The following is a 21,870-nucleotide window of genomic DNA, read 5'->3' as shown; positions in this document are numbered from 1 at the left end:
CAGTTATATTTATTGTACCTCACATAGAATGGTAAATATTGTCTAAATTTTGTGAAAACAATGTTGAAATACATTTAGAATTTTATTCATCTGCTATTGTCATTTCTAAACAGAAAATTAAAATTATACAAGGAAATTGAAAAAAAAAATAAAATATAAAAAACGTATGCTGGACACTAAAAAAGTAAATAGGTGAAAACTGCTTGCTCAGTTTAATTAAAGAAATAACCGCTGCACATGAGTTTAACATTTACTATACATATCCTTCTGGTACTACCATAAGTAAAGATCCTCCTTTGACACCATGTCATGTCATTGTAGATATAGACGAGTGCATCAGTAGACCTTGTTTTAATAATGGGACATGTAATGATGCTGTGAACGGATATAGCTGCTCCTGCATCCCTGGCTTTACTGGGACATACTGTGAAATAAGTAAGTTATGAATTAAGATAATTTTAAACGGATATTTCTATGCTAAATTATGAGTGGCGATAAATGAAATTGTACAATGAAATACATGTATATGTATTATCATAAACAGAAAATTACCGCCGTACACAATTTGGCAGGTGGTTGTATTAATGATATATTTCATAAGTACATTGTGTATATAGTTTTTACTGCTTAATTGCAGCGTTGTTTAAGCATAAAGGATATTTATTAAGCATGGAGATGAGTTTAATCGTAATGTTCATCTGTAGACGGAAATACCGGTATCATGTTCAGTATTATTTTCAAAACTTCATTTTTTACACGAATTAATAGTTATGTATATGCTGTCTGAGACTTATGTATGTGTTTTAAAAGGAAATTCATACAAATGTATGAAACCCATTGAAGTAAAGTATAACGTCTGTTGGACGGAACCCTGTAGACCAACAAAAGTATCAACTTTTCCTAAAGTTAGACTTCGCATGTTATAAGTTGTGAAGAGGAACACCTCTCAGAAACAATCACAATAAGTGTCTTCCAAATTGTGTTGCTCTGCAGATTTTAAGCTCTGCATACATATAGCATTCTGTTCTATCAGTTATATATTCATCAATTTTTTGCTTTTTTCCTTAGACATTGATGAATGTCAAAGTGCACCATGTTTCAACAACGGGACATGCCATGATCTGATCAATGGTTATTCGTGTGAATGTCTGCCAGGATATACTGGAGTCTTTTGTGAAATAGGTATTTTGTTTTGGTATAACCTTAAATTTAACGTTTATTGCCCATTTATTTGAATTGGAATGTAAAACCTCAAACTTAAATAATGTTCCCATTGTGGTTATAAATATTTATTAACAGTTTGTTTCCATTTACTTGTGTTATAGATATCATCAAACAACGGTTTAGGCATAATTAAAATCACTGGTTCGTGTTTCTAAATTCAAAATTTTACCATTTTCGTGTTGAAAGCCGGTGCTAGCGGGTGTGGACGATAACTTACACTTTCCAGTACCGTCCATGAACATGCTCAATCAAATCGAGCCTGCAGAATTTTCAATTTTGCCGTGTTGGGCTTTTTAAGGTGATTTTCTCTATTTTACACTAAAGCATCAGTGATGTCCAATATATCCATGTTAATGCAAGGTGCAGACATTTTTTTTAAATAAACAGTGCAACATTTTACGCCGATAGCTACAACTTCAAGATCACAATTCTATTTTATTTTATAACAATTTTGGATGGCTTTTACTTAAAATATATGTCATTGTTATATCGGTATTATTTATTACTTTTGAGAGATATCAAACATATTTTGATTTTATTCTAGACATAAATGAGTGTCAGAGTGGACCTTGCTACAACAATGGGACATGTTTTGATCTCATTAACAGCTTCTTTTGCGGTTGTGTTCATGGTTATACAGGAGAGCAATGTGAAATAGGTCTCGATATTTTATTTCTATTGTGAATTATGTAACGAATATCTTTTCCTTTTTAAATTGATCAATGTACCACGTTTTGCAACTTGAAAAAGCTGATTAATATATTTCATTTAAAGATCTGTATTAAGAAATTAAAACTTTTGTATGAATGGAATAACAAATATTACAATTTTGTCTTCAATATATTTTATTCACTTCCTTAGATATAGACGACTGCGAGTTTGACCCATGTTTGAATGGTGGTAACTGTGCAGATCTCATTGGGGCATTCTCATGTACATGTTTACCAGGATTTACAGGCACGATTTGTCAAACAGATATAGTTAATACAACATAAGAAATAGCTATTTATATAAATGACATCATTGTAGCTTAGTACGCATTTCACTGCAAAGTCCTTTCAAAGTAAACAACAATTTTATATAACTCTAATCTTAAATAAAGATGTGTACAAAAAGTTGTAAACCTTTGAAAGTAAATTCAAACATTCGTAACTGTGTCTGTATTCTGATTAACGTTACATCTACCTAAACAATATTAAGAATTAGAAACAAGTGTTACTATTTTAAGACGTGCTTGCTTTTAATTTTAGGACTGAATCCTTGTGATTCAAATCCATGTAAGAATAATGGAAAATGTGAGGCTTACAATGATACATACTTCATATGTGACTGTATCGATGGATGGGGTGGTGAGAATTGTGCATATCGCGAACAAAACGGATCATTTGTAAACTCATCGTTAATGGTAGGCATTTTCTTTCAAAGTCAAGACAATGTTTTGTCTCTTTTAAAACAATTAAAGATCAATAATGGGAGTAAGTATGTCTAATACATTAAATACTTTTGGAAACTTTCCTAGTTATCCAATTCATTTGATAAATTTGGTAAAACTGGTTAAGGTTTGAAACATTAGTGTGATACTGACCTTGGCAGTATTATTATTAACGGTATTATTTAATATTTATTTGCATGACATATTTATATTATGTTGTTGAAAACTGTATCATTTGTTTTGTTTTCAGGCATAAACACTTTAATTGATTAATATAGAAATTATGACATCCATTTCCCTTTTCAGATAAGCTCACATATGCATTATTCAGACTGCAACTGCTTTCTAGGACACGCTAAACAACAACATTGCTACAAGTATAAAGCAGAAAACTCAATTGGGTTTGGATTTCTAGGAACATTTCTCGGTATTCTGACGGTGGTAGGATTTTATGCATCATACTTGATTTGTCTCAGCAAGTCGGAACCAGCTTTAGAAACTGACAACAATAAAGTAATTCCGCTTGACGAGGAGATACGAGACGATAACGATAATGGCAAAGACAAGCATTTACATACGGACACGTTGCAACTTGAGGAAAGCAAGAAACAAAAAGAGTCTGAACGGGTTAAGCAACATGTACATAGACATAAGCACAGGAAGTGTTGGGCATGTGAAGTAAAATACAATGGTGTACCTCCACCAATTTTCTGGGGGAAATGAAAATTAATAAATCAATAACTATATACAATGTAAAACTGTGTGTTACGAGTTTTTCGTGTTATTTTATCTGCATTGTATTTTATGATGGACACATGCTTCATTCTTTGTTATGCTATTCTTTATATCTTAACACACTATGCCATTGTGATCAAGTGTTTATTTTAATGCATCTTGTTATTTGAAATCAATAGACGTCGACATTGCATGTTAAATTTTGCAGCACATTGATAATTATAAATATCCTTCGCCTACAGAAAGTGATCTAGAATGTTAACAGATAATTCATCAAATTATGCGTTGGTCAATATTAAAAGATTTAACACAATCTAACTGTAATGTATTTCAGTGTTAAAATATAATAAGTTATCTTTATGATAATACTGAGTTGTTGTTTTCTTTTCAATGTCCCGAATGATCCATAAGTGAACCTGTAAGTGGAATTAATGATTACAGTTTGATTCATAACTCGGTCACATGAGCTAACATAAAATTATAACATGAAGTCCTTGAAATTAATCACAAATACTTTTCGAAATGCTAAAGTGTGGGCATTGTCATATAGCATCTTGTAGTTCATTACAAAAGTTATGCCCCTGGGTCTATTTTGGCCCCACTTCGGGGCCACTTAGTTCATGTTGACTTATATAGGTAAGAGCTTATTTATTTATTACATAACAGTGCCTAGAATGCCTGAACACCTTTTTAATTTCCAATGATGCCCATAAGACCACAAATGACCTAACACATTTTGGCCCTTATAAGTACACTATAAAGTAAATATTTGACATGTAGTTACATTAGAAAAAAGTAAACATTTTTTTTTCTTTATTATAGTGCCAGAAGCATAGGTATATGGCATGTTGCACCTTGTCCTTCTACATTAGTGAAATAAATAATGTACCTGAAGTCTACATTGACATAGAACACGGGAAAGCTCATGTATGTCTTCTAGTGTGAAAGATAATATGTATCATACTAGTATGATACGTAGAGCTGAGATGTTTGGCATGTAACAATGCCTTGTGGACTTTTACTTGTAGACTTTTTACAAGGTTTCATAAATCATTACCCTATGACACAGAATGACCTCACTTTGAGTCACTTAGTTTAAATATCTTATAAACTCCTAAACAATAATGCCTTGAGCATAGGTATTTAGCATGTAGCATCACCTTCCGTTATGTTCAGACTCAATCAACCCGAGTCTGCAATTTTCATGTAATTTTATTGTGATCAATGCTTCCGAAGGATCACTTTGTTTCCAGATTTTTTTTTCTAGTTTTCATCAAAAGATACACACATCACATCGATGTGGTCAAATAATCCTCGCCCGGGGTCAACCAGTTTATATTTTAATTAAATTGCTCTAAAACCTTAGGATAGGTGACCTGCTTTTTAACTTGGCCTGTGATGTGCAGGCCTTAATAACTTCTGTTCCCCTTTTAAAATTCCATTTCCTTAGGGCACAAGCTATTTTATCTCACCTGAGTTGGCTCAGACTGAGCATTTAGGATCGTTGAATGTACGTCGTTTGTCGTCCTTGTATATTTGGTTAGTTTACAATCAAGTAGTCACATGTTTTTGGTCAGAAACGATGTTTAGATGATTTCTAAATTAAGTTCAAATATGGGTTATCTGTGGTCAAAAACTAGGTCAGACATCCTAAATATAAAAATACTTGTAAACACTATAGTGTCTACTGTTTTGGTCCAAAATCCTGTTAATTAGTCAGAGGGGTGTAGTTTTGATGATTCCCAGATGATGATAAAATATGGGCTACCTTGGGTCAAAACTAGGTCACACAGTTTAAATATGATATAGTCTTGTAAACACTACAAGGGCTACTATTTAAGTCCAAATACCCTGGCAATTTGTCAGAATGGTTGTGTAGATGATTTCGAGCTCAGGTTTGAATATAGGTTATCTTGAGTAAAAATCTAGGTCATATAGTCGAAATATGACATAATCGTGTGAACACTCTTAAGGCTACTGTTTAAGTCCAAATATACTTGACATTGGTAAGAAAGATTGTTAAAATGATTTCTAGCTCAAGTTTGAATAAGGGCTTTCTAGGGTTAAATAATAGGTCATACAGCCAAAATATTTGAAAAAAAACTTTAATACTCTTGAGGCTACAACTTTGGTCCAAATATCCTTGAAATTGATTAGAAATGATGATGAGATGGCCTCTAGCTCAAGTTTGCATATGAGTCAGCTGAGTATATGAGTCAAACAAAGTCCACATCACGGTTTTTTACACATTTTAATTGGTCATACTCAAACTATCATCCTCTTGTTCTTTAAATCATTAAACAAATAGCACCTGGCCAAGCTTTCGATGGCTTTTATTCATTTATATATGTCAATAACATAATTATGTATCACTTTTTTATTGATACTTGTGCTGTCATTGACTTATTTATATAGTGTATTGCTTGTTTGTACGAGTATTATAAAAATGGATCTTGACTTGTCAATATATTAAAACCAAGTAAGGATATGTTTGATATTTTATGATAGGGAAATAAAATATATTGGTTAAAAATGGATCATAAACAAGTTTCAAGAGACGTTATTTTAAACTGACATCAATTTTGTCATTACATTATACTGGAGGGTACTGAAGGGTTTTTGTATCTAGTGTGAGGTTTACCTGTAATTAACCGAATATATCATTTTGAAATAATATTGATTACGCAAACACTTACTTGAAAATGAAAAAATGATTTTTAAATTCGTTTTTCGTTCAAAAAAATCATAGATCGTAGATTTACTGATTTATTTCATTTAAGCATTAATTTTATAATAAAGTAAAAATATCTTCACATATGTATTGCTGTTAACATGGAAAATATATTTTAATGTTGATATTTTAACAGATACGGAGGTCCCTGGTGTGTCAAGCGAATACGATTATTATTTAACATAAATGTTAAGGTTTATTTAATCAACAATGAAATACGATCTAAATTTACTGAATTGACAATGATATTCCTTCTCATACATTCAATATTGTTCTGCTTTGTTTAGAACAAATATGCGGTTATGACTATGAATAGTGGCTCACATTATTAATTTATAAAAATAAAATAAATACATGCAATGTCTATGCACGGACATTAATATCCAATTATGCTAGATAATTACATGTATATATGAATAAATCAAAAGACCGAAGATGAACATATAAGAATAGGCAACCAAGCCTTTGTTGTTTTTAATACAGAGGCGAAAATTATATAATACCCCAAAATTAGTTACAATGGTTATACAATCATGCTGCATTCCAAAACAAACGGCATATTCAAATTATGTCATATATGAACAAATATGCCACACAATCATGACAATAGCCTTGGCATCATGTTAATATCATTGTTTTATATTTAATTCGCACTCTTCCTTATAAATCCCAACTAACAATTTCAACTGATAATTTTGTGAGAGTTTCCTATTAGCATAATTATAAGTTATTTATAGAGATATCAATACATCAGGTGCATTTTCATAATTGATAAAAAATTGATTTACAAAAAATCGATGTTCCCCTAACGCTTACGTGCCTTTGCTTATTTATGCAACCGAAAATACCCTGTTTACTGCAAAACTGTCAACGAAAGAAGCTGTTGATTTTAATAGCACATTTATGATTGAATAGATGACGCGCATACATATAATGTCGTTTTGAAAGGCATTGTGCATGATTAAATAGCATTGTATTGACAGAGTCAACAACGTTTTGTAAACAACTCTACAAATGCATTGTGTACGTAAAACATTTAGTCGAATTAGGTTCCAATAAAAAATGTTATCGTCCTTGCAAGTAAACAAAATATAATGATAGGGGAATATTCCTTCACGTAAAAAGTTATAAGCTTAAATTTGATTGGGTTAATTTTAAACTATTTTATTTTTCTATATCTATAAATAATATTGCTTTGTCATATTGTTTTGGCGGAGCCAGCAGCGTTTAACATTACAAAATGCATTGAGAACGTAAAACATAATCTGATTTGGTGCCAATCTTTGAACAGAATTGTCATCGTATTTGCAACTTAACAAAAGAAAAATGATAGGGAAAATTTCCTAAGCGTAAATAGTTACAAGCTTAAATTTGATTGGGTAATTATAAATTCTTTTTTTCATTTTGTAAATTATATTGATTTGTAAAGTAAATTAAATGTATATTTTTCAACTTTAAAAATGTGGTTTGATATAAAACGAATGCATGTTGGCGAAATAGCATTTTAATTGTAATCTCTCATCATGGACACAGCTTTTAAATATCTGTTTACTCTTGCCATATCTATCATTGCTATGTGTCAAGGCAGTCATTTTCGAGGAGGAGCAATAAGTTGGAAACCAACCGGAAACGGTCGAGAAGTAATTCATCCGGTTTTTTGTTATTATTACATTTTTAAGTTATTTTTTTTTATTTGTTCATTTATTTATTATCGAATAACTGAATGTTTTTGTCAATATTGTTGCATCTTTACTAATATTTAAAAGACCTTATCTATGATACTTCACTTGCATAACTAAGTAGTTTTCTTTTTTTAGGGTTATAAATTGATAACTAATCTATTGGGTTATAAATTGATAACCAATCTATTGTTCTTTCTAGATCGAATTTACGTATAAGCTTGGCTGGACATTCAGTCATGGCGCAGGCTGTACTTCTTCGCTTGTTGGTTCTTATGTGAATAAAACTCTTTTCGACTGGAAATGTACCTACGGATGCGGAAGCGGATCAATTACATTGTCATCAAAAGGATATACATGCATATCCGCCAGCAGCTCACAAAACTGGGAATTAGGGGAATATTCCTTTTCATATACGTTTAGTTCAGATGGAAAATTCACCGTTAGGTTGGTAAGATAATCATCTTTACCCTTGATTAGAACTATAGTTTTATAAATACTGAATTCTGAAATTACACGCGAAAACAGATATTCAATAAAAAGTTTTATGATTTCACAATATTGCTGAGGAGTAAAGAAGAGGGAAAAAACTACAATGTTATTACAATTGTCATTTTGATGGTGATTAAGTATGCAAAAATGTCAAATACATCATCTCTTTTGCATTTATAAAATTAATATTAAAATGCTTTGAATTATTTTCAAAAGTTTATTGAATAGTTCAATACAGTAACTATTGGTATTGATCAAATAACACATTGATTTACGTGTTTATGTTCTAAATATAGATCTATGTTGTTAATTTCATTAAAGTTCAATATCATCAAAATTGTTTTCTTGGATGCATATCTTCCTAGAAGGTTTAAAATGTTTAAATAAATGAGATGTTACTCCTTTGATGAACAAGATCACTGTAGCTATTGTATCGCAAACTAATGTTAGGGATGTAGATTGTGCTTTGCCTGTCTCTTTGCATTCATATCTGAAATCAAACAGCAGTGTAAATCATCGTCTAAACATAATGTACTTTTCCCCTATTTGATTTGTTCTTTTAGTTTGGGTCTTCATATATTCAAATTTTTATACAGAAGTCGATAAACTTGTTTATAAACTAAAAAAAAAGTTACAACAAGTCGTACAATTTACTACACACTTTTTCACTACAACACACTACATTTAAAAAGCATTTTATAAAATGTTGACAGAGGGTATGGAGGAACTACACGTCACTTGTCATACTAAATAGGAAAATACAAAGCTTGTAGTAAGGGTCATACATAAGCTGTCTGCAATGCGCAAGTGTAACTTTCGTGATGGCAGAGTTAAAATATTGCAAGACTTTGATTTGTTACTAAAATATATTTAAACATTGTGCTTGAATCGACAAGTTATGGCTTCAATGTTGAATTCTGCTGAAGCCGGTGTTAGAGGGTTAGCAGTTATCACTACCGTCCATGAAAAGGCTGATCAAATCGAGCCTTAAAAATTATCAATTTTGCCGTTTTCCGACTTTCTTTAGGGATTCTTTTTTTCTCTATTTTTAAACAATAAAATGTATTGTTAAAAGAAAAGATTGGAAGAGTTTTTTATATTAAGGTTTATATGTAACTTTTTAGAGCCTTTGTTATGATGCATTTTGTCAAACAGAAAACAAAATAATAATAATAAAAAATCCTTGTTAATGGCCCAGGTCACATTACCGTTACATGTATGTAAAGATAACAAATCAGGTAATCTCTCGACCTTCCTACCACAGTAGGTTTACGAACATCAACGTGCATTAATCTCTTTTTGATAGGACTACTTCTTTTTTAATATTGTTATGCGTAACTGGTAAGACTAATTGGTTGTACATTACCTATATATATTCACTCATTTTAAAATCAAACACATACCAGTGTTAACATAGTCAAAGACATAAAAAAACTCGAAACGAAATGAGCATTGCAGAATGGAGCATAAGCGAAACAAATATATATAAAATTATATGTATATTTTTGGTTATTTTTGCTTCAATGTGAACAATTATACAATTCTTCGTCTCGTGGTTTAGTTATTCAAGTTGTTGCTGGATAGCTTTAGATTATGGAACAGGATCAACGGACATAAGCCTTGCAACCACCGTAGATTTACGATTACGATCAGACTTGAAAGTTCCAAACACTAGTCCTGTTGCCTCTTCAAAACCTTTATACACGTGAGTTTTGAAACTGCATTTTTTTCAAACAAATATTTCACACCATAATTATATAAATAATATTACTATTAGCTGTATATGCTTTCAGAAGACAATTACAAAGATATAACAACTGATATTTTATGATAAGGTAATCATAGAAATGCAATGAATTTGGCTATAGATTTTGAAGAACTTACTAGACATTTCAAATTGGTAAAATAAACAACATTCATACACTATTTTCACTATTTTGTAATTATTACTTATTTTTACATAAATAATAGGTCATGAATTTTCATCTTCTAGGGCCTAAGGTCGCTTTTGTTTCTTTTTTGTCAAATTTTTATTTTTATCTCATTTTAATTTAACCTAACATTAAGATGCTTTGATACGTTTCCTCCAAGTGCAGTAGAGTTTCAAATACATACAACAGACCGTTTAATCAAATAAATATATGTTAAACTGACAATTTTGAAATACACGTACGTTTAAACTGAAAGGCAGTCACAAACATATACAACCAATTTAGATCCAAGATATTTGTTTTGTTAAAACATGTAATTTCTTTGAGCTTGTTTATTTCTATTTGGTAGGAGGTGGGGTTCTTTTTCTATATATGCATGTTAAGTAGTGAACAATATTATCTACTAAAATGATTCGTCACAGTAATATATATTTAATAAGTGAAAATTCACACTGCTGTGTTATAGTCATCGCTAAAAGGGGCAATTATGCATTGTTCAAGAACTTACTAGTGGAGCTTACTTACTTAGTCCACTTTAATGGTATTATGTAAACTGTGTCATACGCTTCGCAGAAAATTGTCGTTTTTTCATATATGCATATTATAAGTACTTTACCTCTTTGAGAATTACATGTGCAACTTTGATATGCATGTTTAATCTGTATGCTTATTAGGATTAAACATGGATGCACAGAGACAATAAAGATACCAGTAATAGACAAAGATGGAGACAATGTTAGATGTAGATGGGCTGTAGGAGATGAGTGCGGTGGGGCCTGCTCGAGAATTCAGAATGCAGTCTTAGACGCTGTATGTAGATGTTAAATATTTCTTTATTAATATAGCTTATTATGATGGAAATATTTATGTATGCTGAAGGAATGCATCTTTGTTAACGCACATTATTTCGAGCATAAACAACTGCCGAAGCCTTCAAATTATATTTAACCAATCTCTCTGCGTACGCAGGTGGGCTCTTTATGCCTCTTCGTGCTTCTGTAGATGTTAATGGACGAAAAATTGTGCATTAACCATCCATTGTGAGAACAATGCTTTCGAGTAATTAGTGATTTTATAAAAAGATAATCAAAATCAATTTCATTTCTGTCAGATAGTTACTTACTTTAATTGCTGCATGATATACTTGATTTTTGTATCTTTCTTTTAAAATATTTCTGATTCTAAGGACAAATGTACACTGACCATAGACGCTATAGGAAACGCGGATGATACTTATGCCGTTGCTATGGTGGTAGAGGACAGACCCAATAGTACAATAACTTTAGGTGACGAAACTTTCACATCTAAAGATACTTTGTCAAGCGTTCCTATTCAAGTAAGTTTGATTTGACATTATTTGACAAGTCATGTAATGAAACATATCGATTTCCAAGAGTCAAACAGATATTACTTTCAAATTGATATTATTTGGAATTAATCTACATAAATTATTTCTGATTTTCAATGTTATTATACACATATCGTCACTTTAGTGCAATAACTGTATAACTGCTATTAAATTTAGAAATACTTATTCCGTTATTGCACTAAGGCGACGATATGTTTTCGTTTATTATTTATAAATTCTAGCAAGTTGTTAAGAAATGTGTACGTTACTAATGTAATTTCTAAGCTGGAATAATTTGTATATATGGCAAAAATTAGGGATATATCTTTATTTTGATTTAAAAACAAAAAGTCAATACTATGGAACCGCTTCGTCAAATTTTAATCAAATCAAGACATTTCTGTATTGTTTTTTGTTTGTTTTGTTTTGTTCTGTTTATAGTTCCTGGTCAACACACCTGATATTCAATCTCGATCATGTTCGGAGAAACCTGTTTTTGTATAGCCTACACCAGTGGAAGGTGAAGTCATAGTTGTGCCACCGGCAAAGGCGCTTGTCCTTAGTGTGTATGCTACATCTGAAGGGTCTAGGTGATGGTTATTTTGTCATAACTTTATATGTTTTAAACAATTGTTAAGCGTTCCGGCAAAGACACTTGCAATTGCAACGTCATTTTTACTCTTTTCTGCTATACATCGGATTAACACCTTTTATCAAATTATGTAGTATAGCAATACAATAAAGATAAAAGGCGAAATATGTACTGCATGAAACTTAGTGATTGATTATGTTATTGTCTGTATTTTGTAAAGAAAAAGATATTTTAAAAGAAATCAGCAATTCAAACATACCTTTTTAAATCATTCAAAATAATGTGCAGGAGCCTCATTTGATAACTATATAAACGTATATGCTGGGACAATTTCTCTTTGGGTAAGATAAAATTTTGATTAATTTCTCTTACCAATTCAGAATCTATCTTTTACAAAACTTTAAAGGCACATTATTTCTCAGAAACAAAAAAATTAAACTTTGTATAAAGGGCAAACATTAGTTTTATTACGTTTAGAAAAATGGATAAAGACCATGTTAGATACAAATTGTTTGTAAAAAGAAGAAATAAAAGTAAAATCATTTTTAGGGGCAAAAGGGTTTTTTAATATGCTACGTTTTGCCATATTGACAATTGAATATAACGAATATATGATATGTAATATAAATATTATTTATATGTTAGTATCAAGGAATTTCTGTCAGTTGGACCTCCGGGGATGCAAAAATCAACGATTCGCCAATTAAGCCATTCACCCCAGGTATATTCTGTTGGTCTAACATGGGTACCAACACCTGCTGATAAAGGTTCACATTCACTGTGTGTAGAGGCCACGGACACCTTTGAGTAAGAAAATTATTCTTTTTTTTATTTTTTTTATTTGATAACTATGCATGCAATAATTTTTTTCTAAAAAAAGAAAACACGTTAAATCATCAAGTTTTATATAAGCGTCTGTTTATTGAGCATTTGTTTAGTTATTCCACGTCTTTATGTCATTTAAATGTTTGTTCCAATAAAATAAAGCAATATATTAGCCACAGTGCTATTGCTTTTACAGAATGAGTAGTGACACAAGATGTGTAATAATAGCTACTTCGGGTAAGTAAATTAACAAAAATAAATTCTAAAAATTAAGATTAAAAAGGAGAGACAAAATGTTAAATCGTCATGTTTATACTTGTATTATCGGCGGTATTCGGATCTATCAAATGTACTTGTACACATTGCAAAAGAGTAATGTACTTATATTTGTTTGAAAGGATATGTTTTATTCTATTTTGATACTCCACTTTTTTGTGACCACAAAGCCTAAAATGTAATACAAAACCATAAAGTGTGTATTGTGATATTTGATTAAGATGTGTTTTTTTTTAATTTGCATATTTAATCAACTATACTGTACAGGTTAATTTTAATATATTTAAGGCATAACGAATGATTATTTAGCATTTAATATTTCTAGAAATAGTATAATTGTTTATCTTCCTTAGAAATTGATGAATGTCTAAGTGCACCATGTTTCAACAACGGGACATGCCATGATCTCACCAATGGTCATACGTGTGAATGCCTGCCAGGGTATACTGGAGTCTTTTGTCAAATAGGTAAGTCTGCCTGTCTAAGAAATTCAATTTCATGTTGATCATTCACTGTTCCTGTTTTATTAACGCATTACATTATTCCTTTGAGTTTGACTGAGTAATCGAAAAGGCCAACACTGTTCTCTTTGTGTTTTGGGGGGCTTTTGTTGTTGTTGTTGTTGTTTTTGTTGTTGTTTTTTCTAGATAAATCTACCCGTTTTATCCATTTTACTTAAGCATTGTACTTTTTTGTAAATTCAACACGCAGGCATATTATATTTTTTTGATAATAGAAATACAAAATGAGTGCTTTGAACTCCTCAGATCTTTCATCAATAACTACCAATTAAAATAAATCGATCTATTTATCATACGTATTTTGGAAGGCCTATATATTTAATATATGGCTTATCCGGATTTTTTTCCTGGTGATATATATACATTTTAACAAAATGCCAATTTTAAACTATTTAGACATAGATGAATGTCAGAGTGGACCTTGCTTTAACAATGGAACATGTTTTGATCTCCCCAACAGTTTCTTTTGTGGTTGTATTAATGGTTATACGGGAGAACAGTGTGAAACAGGTACTATTTTTTCAACATGTTTATACCATTTATTATTAGCTATGAAACATAATGCGAAAATGTATGTATGACTTCAATCTTTTGTTCATTCTTTAAACAGAAATTGACATGCACCAACGTTTTGAAGATTAGAAACTTCTATTAAAAATATTTTGGTGAAAACAGGGTTTTGCTTTCATGGTACTATATATGATTGAGCTTTTAATGCATGCTATTTTGTGAAATATTTTTACTATACTATAAATTTATTCACTTCCCCAGATATAAATGAATGCGAGTTTGACCCATGTTTGAATGGTGGTAACTGTACAGATCTGATTGGAGCATTTTCATGTACATGTTTACCAGGATTTACAGGAACAACTTGTCAAACAGGTACTTCAGATACTTGTAACAAATACAATAGACTTTTTTGACATTTTAAAATGATATAAAAAAAGAGAAAAAAGGAATCCCTTAAGAACGTCCAAAACGGCAAAATTTAAAATGTTGCAGGCTCGGATTGATTGAGTCTGAATACAAACTACCGTCCACGACCCCTAGCACCATAAGCAGAATTCAACATATTGTGTTTTTCAAGCTGTGTATTTCATTCTTAAAGGAACCATTATTCTATTCACATTTAAATACGTATAGCGACCTGGTATCAGTTTCCTTGCAAGAACGAATGATCTTGTGTACTCATCGAGGCACACTTGTGTCAATGTATTCTGACATAAATTATTATCATAAACAAATATATATACACGGTAAAACTGATACTTTTTCAGCATTTCTCATTGTGTCTGTATTCTGATGAACGATATTATCTTTAAAATTATCAAGACTTTTACTTTTAATTTAAGGAATGAATCCTTGCGATTCTGATCCATGTATGAATAATGGCATATGTGAGGCCGTCAATAGTACGTACTTCATCTGTGATTGTGATGATAATTGGGAAGGTATACATTGTGCGTACAGAAAACAAAATGAATTGTTCGTTAACTCATCGTTAATGGTAAGTACTTTTCACATAAATGATATTCTGTGTAAAACAAAATCTTTAGGATATTTTCAAAACACCTTAATAGTCGTGTTCCTCGGCTATTGTACTGTACAGTGTGCAGTATTTATTTTACATTTTATCCTCATGAGTTGAATTGTAAACATTAAAATTGAGTTAATGTCTGGCCAAAAAAATTCAGACATATAATATTGAATAAACTACCATGTCTTTATATAATTGATATTTTTTTTGGCGAAATACGACTTGAAATAATTGCATAATTGTAAGATCCTACAGTTGCAGTATCAATTTGTACATTTCATTTATCATATTTGTTTAATCTGTATGATTATTAGACAGAGTCGTGATTTCCTCTCCAGGTAAGCCCACATATGCATTACACTGAGTGCAACTGCTTTCTTGGACACGCCAAACAGCAACTTTGCTACAAATATAAAGTAGGAAATTCCATTGGTTTCGGTATTCTTGGAACATTTCTGGGTACTCTAACCGTAGTAGGTTTCTATGCAGCATACTTGTTTTGTCTCATCAAGATTGAACCAGCTTTAGAAACAGACTGCAAGAAAACAATTCCGCTAGACGAGGAGAGACAAAAAAGATGTCGAGAAAGAGGAAGACAAGAATATGCACACGGAATCACTGCAGGCCGAGGAAATCTCAGAGAGCAAGAAAGAGACAGATCCCGTGAAAATTAAGCAACGGTCACATGGGCATAAGCATAGGAAGTGTTGGGCGTGTGAAATTAAGTACCATGGGGTACCTCCACCAGTATTTTGGGGAAAATGAAAATACATTTATTTAAGGAACACTGAGCACCTGTAAGGGTTAAATGTACATAAACATGATCACAGAAAGTGTTAGGCATGCCAAATCAGATACACATGCGTACATCGGCACATTAAACACATTCATGATAATACATGTATAAAGAAACTGTGTATATATGTTAATCTGTTGTTTTCTGTTGTTCTTTTTTATATAATTTTTATCTACAATATTTGTTTGGTAAACATTTATTGTACATAAGCTATATTCGTATTTTTGGTAACTTGTGTTTGCTATTGTACCTTTTTGACTATTCTTATTTACTTTGTAATTATTGTACACACTCATTGCATGTTGTTTAAGTTGTAGCATATGCCATTTTAATAAACCTTATTTTATGTTATAACTTTTTAGCACAAATATATTTACTCTTCACTTTTGCTAAAACATAATTTTCAAATTGCTGTTGCTGTTTGGCATAGTGTTATTTCAGTATGTTTTACAAAATAAAAGTTATTTATTTATAAGCAATATTGTTTTGTCTACTTCATGGCATAATATAAGAAATAGTAAACAGGGCAACAGACCTCATTACATATTGTTGATCTCCAAGGCATCTTTATCCATATATTAAACGAACCTCAGTCTCCGGTTTCGGTCTAGTAGATGTCTGTGGGCTATATGAGCTGGAACGCCGGCAGTTCTGTGTGTACTTTCTTATATATGAACGTAAATCTAAGAGAAACAGATAAATACAGAGTCTCTCAGTCATAAATAAAAACCACGTGTCCTAATTTCCTAATCGACCTTGGTTGCTATTCAAGCACATTCAAACGTATAATTATACATGTATTTTTTTCACAAAACCTGCTTCAATATTGAATGCATGCTTTGAAGTTTGATAGTGCATACTTTTCACGGACATATTAAAACATACTTTAACAATTACAAAGTGTATTTTCAATTAATTCACTACCTTTTATTACTTTATTACAATATGTTATTATTAATGTAAACCTATTTTAAATTATGTAAAACCGAATCCTTAATTCATCATTTAGGAAAATGTGAAAATTAGCAACCATATTGGAAACTTTTTGACCATGTTTTTGGTCATTCTTCAAACAAGGAGGGTCTCGGTTACTTAATGTACATGTTAAATAGTGTAAACTGTTCTCTAATAAATGTATGTTTAACTTTTAAGTACATATATTGGTACATGTAGATTTGAAATAGTCCTTGATTGAATCACAATGTACTACCCTTGTTTGCAGCTTCTGTTTGTAAATTAATATATACAAGAATAAGATGACGTATAATTTTACAATCAAGCATTTCTACATTATTTATTTTAAGGTTTTTAAAGGTTAACATATCACCAGGGCTTCTGCCCGTTCTATAGCAAGGACCATTTAAAGGCATTTTCTCTAGAAAGTTCTTCATAATCATGCAAGTTTCCTATTAAGTTCAGTTTACATAAAGTGATGCCCGTTCCTTTTTTTCAAAATGTCTATTTTATTTTCCCAAACATATTACTGGAGGACCCTTTCATTGTCTGTGCTAGAAGTACTGATAATGCCGCTGTATCATTTTTAAATTAGTATGAAGCGAACGTATCAAAGAAAGGGTAATATTCAACATCCTTGCCTGTCTTAAATTTTCTGGGAAAGGTATTAACCTTTATTTTACAAATTGCCTCCGAGAATACATCAGTAGTCATCATTAAAGATACAAGTTTCAACATTCAACGCTCTTGCATATGTCAAAAAGGAGAATGTAAAATTTAAAAACTTGAATATCAAATTGTGTACGTGAAAATCCAGCTATTTTACAATAATATAGATTTGCTTTTAAAGAGATCGATTAAAACTTAAAATCCTAGCTTGCATGTCCACAAGCCTGAAAGTGTGTGCATGTATGTATGTATTGTATGTGCGTGCGTGCGTGCGTATGTATGTTTGTATGTATTCTAGGTTTAATGAGGGTCCATCCGCCCTTTCAGGCACTGAGAGTGCGGACCCCGGATATGTCACCACTCATGTCCTTAAATGTTTCTATATAATATAATATATAGAAGCCACTAATTAACACCCTCAATCAAATATTTTTTAAAAGTGCCTGGGCAAAGCAGATACTTAAGTTAACAGAATTTGCTGTCTACACACTTATAACTGGTGTAATTTCCTTACGAAATATGGAATACAGACGCACAGGGCAATATAATGTTACTAAAGTAAGCACTTATTCAAAGTTTCTCAAAGGGATGTAATGAAATTAATATGAACCGAAAAAGAGTTATCCTGTTCTGAAATCGAACGAGGAAGAGGAAGTTTAATGACATATGTGAAAAAGATAAAACGATTCAATTTTGACTGTATTTGAACTCTTCACAATATTATTTAGACCAACATTTAAAGTTATTTTATGATTTGTAGGTTATTTGTTTACTGTTTACAAATATTGAAATATTTTATTATATGTTTTCGGACATGAACATGAGATATTGTATAAATGTTGATAAAACTGACATTTAAATTATGTCATCTAACTTTAAAATTATGTTTTCATTAATTTGCCAAAATTTTAACCATTAAGGCCTATACTTCATTTATACATATCGTTAAAGAACGACATTTTAACACTTTTCTAATCTTTGTATTTTATTGACTATTGGCATTTAGCTCTATAAACATACGAAAATATCTGACTTAAGCAGCTTTATAACACTTAGTTAAATCAACAGAAATGAAAATATGTTGTACATGTCATTAGTTGTATTTAACATTATTATATCTTACAATTTAGCAATATTTTCTATAACTAAATTGATAGTAGTGAGCATTATGTGACACGGAACAGACCAATCTTTCTTTAAGAGTACCATCATTAATTGCAGATGAAGAAATGTCTTATTCTGTAATAGAATGCAAAACAGTAATTAACATATTTTTCGACTTGTGTTGAATTTTAAAACAATAGAATTATATCGGAAATGATATATTAAACTGATCGCATGTATTTATTTAAAATAGGTTTCTTTCACACCGCAATATCAAATCATAATCATTTGTTACATCGGCTCTTTAGAACGAAAAAATAAATGGACATTTTTAGAGACTAAGATAGATCTGGCCATGTATTCTGACTGAGACGTTAAGGAAAACATTAACGGTCTGTGATCAGAACGAAGTTGGTTCTTCAACATCGTGATAGAAAAAAGTGAATAGTGATATCAAATATTTTGAAACAACAGTATGTTAGCAAACAAAAATAAGATTTGTTTTACTTGTTTTGTTCTATTACAGTATGAATACGATGTAAGTAAGACGTTCAGATACTCAGCAAAAGCTTTGTAAGTGACTAAAGAAGTTGTTTTTAAATCCACAGGATGTTTCAAGCACTTGACTACATGGTACATCTATAACTGAAATTGTCAGAAGTTTAAGACGTCAGTGGTGTCAATGAAAGAATTGCAATGAGAAAGAAAAGAGTATACAATCTTCGTGACACTATGAAGGGCATGATATTGCGGTCATTTGGTGATGATTATTTTTGAATCGTATTTCTTGCCTAGGGAGTCAGAGTGAAGGCACAACTACCATAGAACTTAATTAAGATGTCAATATTTTTGTCTGTGATCAAAGAGTGAGCGTAATACAAAACCCATTAGAGTGGGAACATAATAAAGAAAACTATTTTATGATACAAAATAAGAATACTACCCACTGTTATTGTTTCCTACAACTTAAACCACCTATTGAACTTCTTTTTCGACAGTGTCATTCGTGATAAAAACCATATTATTGACCGAAATGGAAGAATATTGTTTAAAAAAACGTAAATAGAGGTTTAATCCCAGGTGCAGTACATTGTGGACCTTCACTTGCAATAAAAGGACGACTTGGATTGAAAGACAGAGATATTGTGATACCTTTATCTTGTAAATCATGGCCTAAGTCAGCCCAAGATTAGTCACAGGGTCAGGGTAAGGGGAAATGGCCATCATATGATATGCAAAAATATCTTTTTGGTAATTAACGTGGATTGTAAGTGCTATTTTCAATGTGTAAATTACTTTCTTTGTTCTATTAACAATGTTTCACTTTTATATACATTTTCAAAATTTTAATAAAACTGGAGGCATCTTGCTATTAGATCCCAGCCAAGCATCAGTCATATTGTATTTGTTCTGCTGTGTGCGTAGTATTTGTAATGAGAAGGATTTAATGTAATAGTTTTTATCTTAAAATTTGCCCCCGTCCCCTTGCTGATTACAGATCAAAGTAATTAGGATACTACCTATACAAGTATAGCTTTCAACAAAAAAAATAATAATAATAATACCTAGATGCTTGTTCAATCATTTTATTTGATGGTATTTTTCTTTTACATTATTTCGTGTACACAAATGTTTGATTTGATTATGTTTAATATGTAATAAATTGTGATTAACCAATTTGTTTTTATTTATTTGTGTGTCAAAACTGTAACATTTTTGCACGCTAGTACGAATATTGACAATAAATCAATATGTACAATTCATGCATATCTTAGATTTCGCACGGATTGTTAATGACGTAAAAAAAAATTTTGGTACAAGAATTATGTTTGTTGTTGCAGCTAGCTCCGTGATACATTCACATCTGATTTGTACACCCTGATTGGAAGGATATTGTTACTGTTACCCACATTTATTTTATGTGTTATTTATTTATTTTTTTCAATTTCTTCATTTATAAAAAAGAGCTCTTCTAATACTCTAGCTTCAGTTCAAGTGTTTTAAGTGTGCATACAGGTGCCCTTTAAGGCATTTACTGACATTCGTTTTCATTTTTCAATTATTTTTAACGGACATACTTTAATCCGTTTTCGTTTTTACCTAATGAAAGTTTCAAAATCTTGTGAGTTTATTTGTTTGTTTGTTTTGTTGTTGTTTGTTTTACAAAAAACTTTGACAAATAGACTGCTTTTGAGTTATTACATTTCGCAAAATGCGCCGGTCCAATTGGACCTTTATCTTTTTATGTTCATTTGTCAAGTATATGATTAAAGACCATAGTACAATATAAGAATTAATATACGCATTTGTCAAGTATATGATTAAAGACCATAGTTCAATATTAGAATTTATTACAGCTGATTTTACCTTAGGGTATTTTCCTCATTGTGACATAATTGTATAGACCTACAAATATTTCTATTGGACAATTGATTAAACTGCTGAATAATTCAATCTGCATATTTACCTTTCTGATTGATTTATCTGACACAAACTGATAAATTTCCCCTGTTCTCAATCATTATTGACAGCAACTTATAGTTTTTCAAAATCATTTCCGTGTTTTCTCAACGATTCCACGGTGTTTTCTATTGGTTATTTCAATGTTATGATATCTGCGTTATTTTAAAGAGGTTAATGTGCTATTGACATTGATAATATATCTGAACTTATGCAAGAAGGAACACTTTACCATACGTCAATCAACACCGTTATCAAAGAAGAGGGGAAATCCAAATAACCCTTTAATCATTAATAGAAAAAAATAAATTCAATAATCTTTCAGTTTTAAAGGTTTATAACCAACTTTAAAAGGGAATTTCGTTTTCGCAGAAATGTTCGTTTGTAACATGAATTTAATTCTAGCTGAAACACATTAAATTGCGAAATCATTAAAAAATAATGTAAAAATAGATGACATCATATAAAATATTTCAAACTACGCAAATTTAAAACTACGCAAGCAATTGTGCATTTACGGAGAAGAAAACATAGATTAACGAATCACGCGCCATTATTGCA

At 31.0% G+C, this 21,870-nt stretch overlaps 2 protein-coding genes across 3 annotated transcripts in view; both read left to right on the top strand.

The window, feature by feature from the left end:
* LOC132740008 (uncharacterized) overlaps positions 1-21,870 on the top strand; it is a 37,124-nt gene that overhangs the window by 5,664 nt on the left and 9,590 nt on the right. Inside the window, exons 10-30 of the mRNA XM_060727861.1 lie at positions 322-435; positions 1,069-1,182; positions 1,769-1,882; positions 2,086-2,199; positions 2,475-2,629; positions 2,963-3,376; positions 4,214-4,318; positions 8,004-8,248; positions 9,855-9,998; positions 10,899-11,034; positions 11,411-11,560; positions 12,077-12,162; positions 12,810-12,971; positions 13,186-13,226; positions 13,619-13,732; positions 14,183-14,296; positions 14,558-14,671; positions 15,142-15,296; positions 15,665-15,989; positions 17,345-17,349; positions 19,376-19,387. Coding sequence (XP_060583844.1) covers positions 322-435; positions 1,069-1,182; positions 1,769-1,882; positions 2,086-2,199; positions 2,475-2,629; positions 2,963-3,376; positions 4,214-4,318; positions 8,004-8,248; positions 9,855-9,998; positions 10,899-11,034; positions 11,411-11,560; positions 12,077-12,162; positions 12,810-12,971; positions 13,186-13,226; positions 13,619-13,732; positions 14,183-14,296; positions 14,558-14,671; positions 15,142-15,296; positions 15,665-15,989; positions 17,345-17,349; positions 19,376-19,387 — 2,933 coding nt within the window. The remainder of the gene's footprint in view (positions 1-321; positions 436-1,068; positions 1,183-1,768; positions 1,883-2,085; positions 2,200-2,474; positions 2,630-2,962; positions 3,377-4,213; positions 4,319-8,003; positions 8,249-9,854; positions 9,999-10,898; positions 11,035-11,410; positions 11,561-12,076; positions 12,163-12,809; positions 12,972-13,185; positions 13,227-13,618; positions 13,733-14,182; positions 14,297-14,557; positions 14,672-15,141; positions 15,297-15,664; positions 15,990-17,344; positions 17,350-19,375; positions 19,388-21,870) is intronic.
* LOC132740005 (integrin beta-like protein C) lies at positions 7,348-12,948 on the top strand. 2 transcript variants are annotated; one of them, XM_060727857.1, is made up of 7 exons: positions 7,348-7,501; positions 8,004-8,252; positions 9,855-9,998; positions 10,899-11,034; positions 11,411-11,560; positions 12,014-12,162; positions 12,810-12,948. In XM_060727857.1, exons 2-6 carry the CDS (start codon positions 8,230-8,232, stop codon positions 12,074-12,076), a joined length of 516 nt encoding a protein of 171 aa, XP_060583840.1. In that variant the 5' UTR covers positions 7,348-7,501; positions 8,004-8,229; the 3' UTR covers positions 12,077-12,162; positions 12,810-12,948. The 2 variants fall into 2 exon arrangements, with proteins under 2 accessions (XP_060583840.1, XP_060583839.1); XM_060727856.1 differs by lacking the exon at positions 7,348-7,501 and adding an exon at positions 7,570-7,762 and having other exon boundaries at positions 8,004-8,248.

This window comes from Ruditapes philippinarum, unplaced genomic scaffold (genome assembly GCF_026571515.1).
Source record: "Ruditapes philippinarum isolate M1 unplaced genomic scaffold, ASM2657151v2 ctg4820_1_1_1_1, whole genome shotgun sequence".
Lineage (NCBI taxonomy): Eukaryota > Metazoa > Mollusca > Bivalvia > Venerida > Veneridae > Ruditapes > Ruditapes philippinarum.
The sequence above is the reverse complement of the archived record's forward strand: the minus strand, read 5'-3'. Positions and strand labels throughout refer to the sequence as shown.

What these genes read in the sequence shown, in the direction of transcription:
- LOC132740005 (XM_060727856.1), top strand. Translation starts at nt 7,646, where the DNA reads ATGGACACAGCTTTTAAATATCTGTTTACTCTTGCCATATCTATCATT. An exon ending in AGAATGCAGTCTTAGACGCT is followed by an intron (nt 11,035 to 11,410) that starts GTATGTAGATGT and finishes TCTGATTCTAAG; the next exon opens with GACAAATGTACACTGACCAT. An exon ending in TGTCAAGCGTTCCTATTCAA is followed by an intron (nt 11,561 to 12,013) that starts GTAAGTTTGATT and finishes TTCTGTTTATAG; the next exon opens with TTCCTGGTCAACACACCTGA.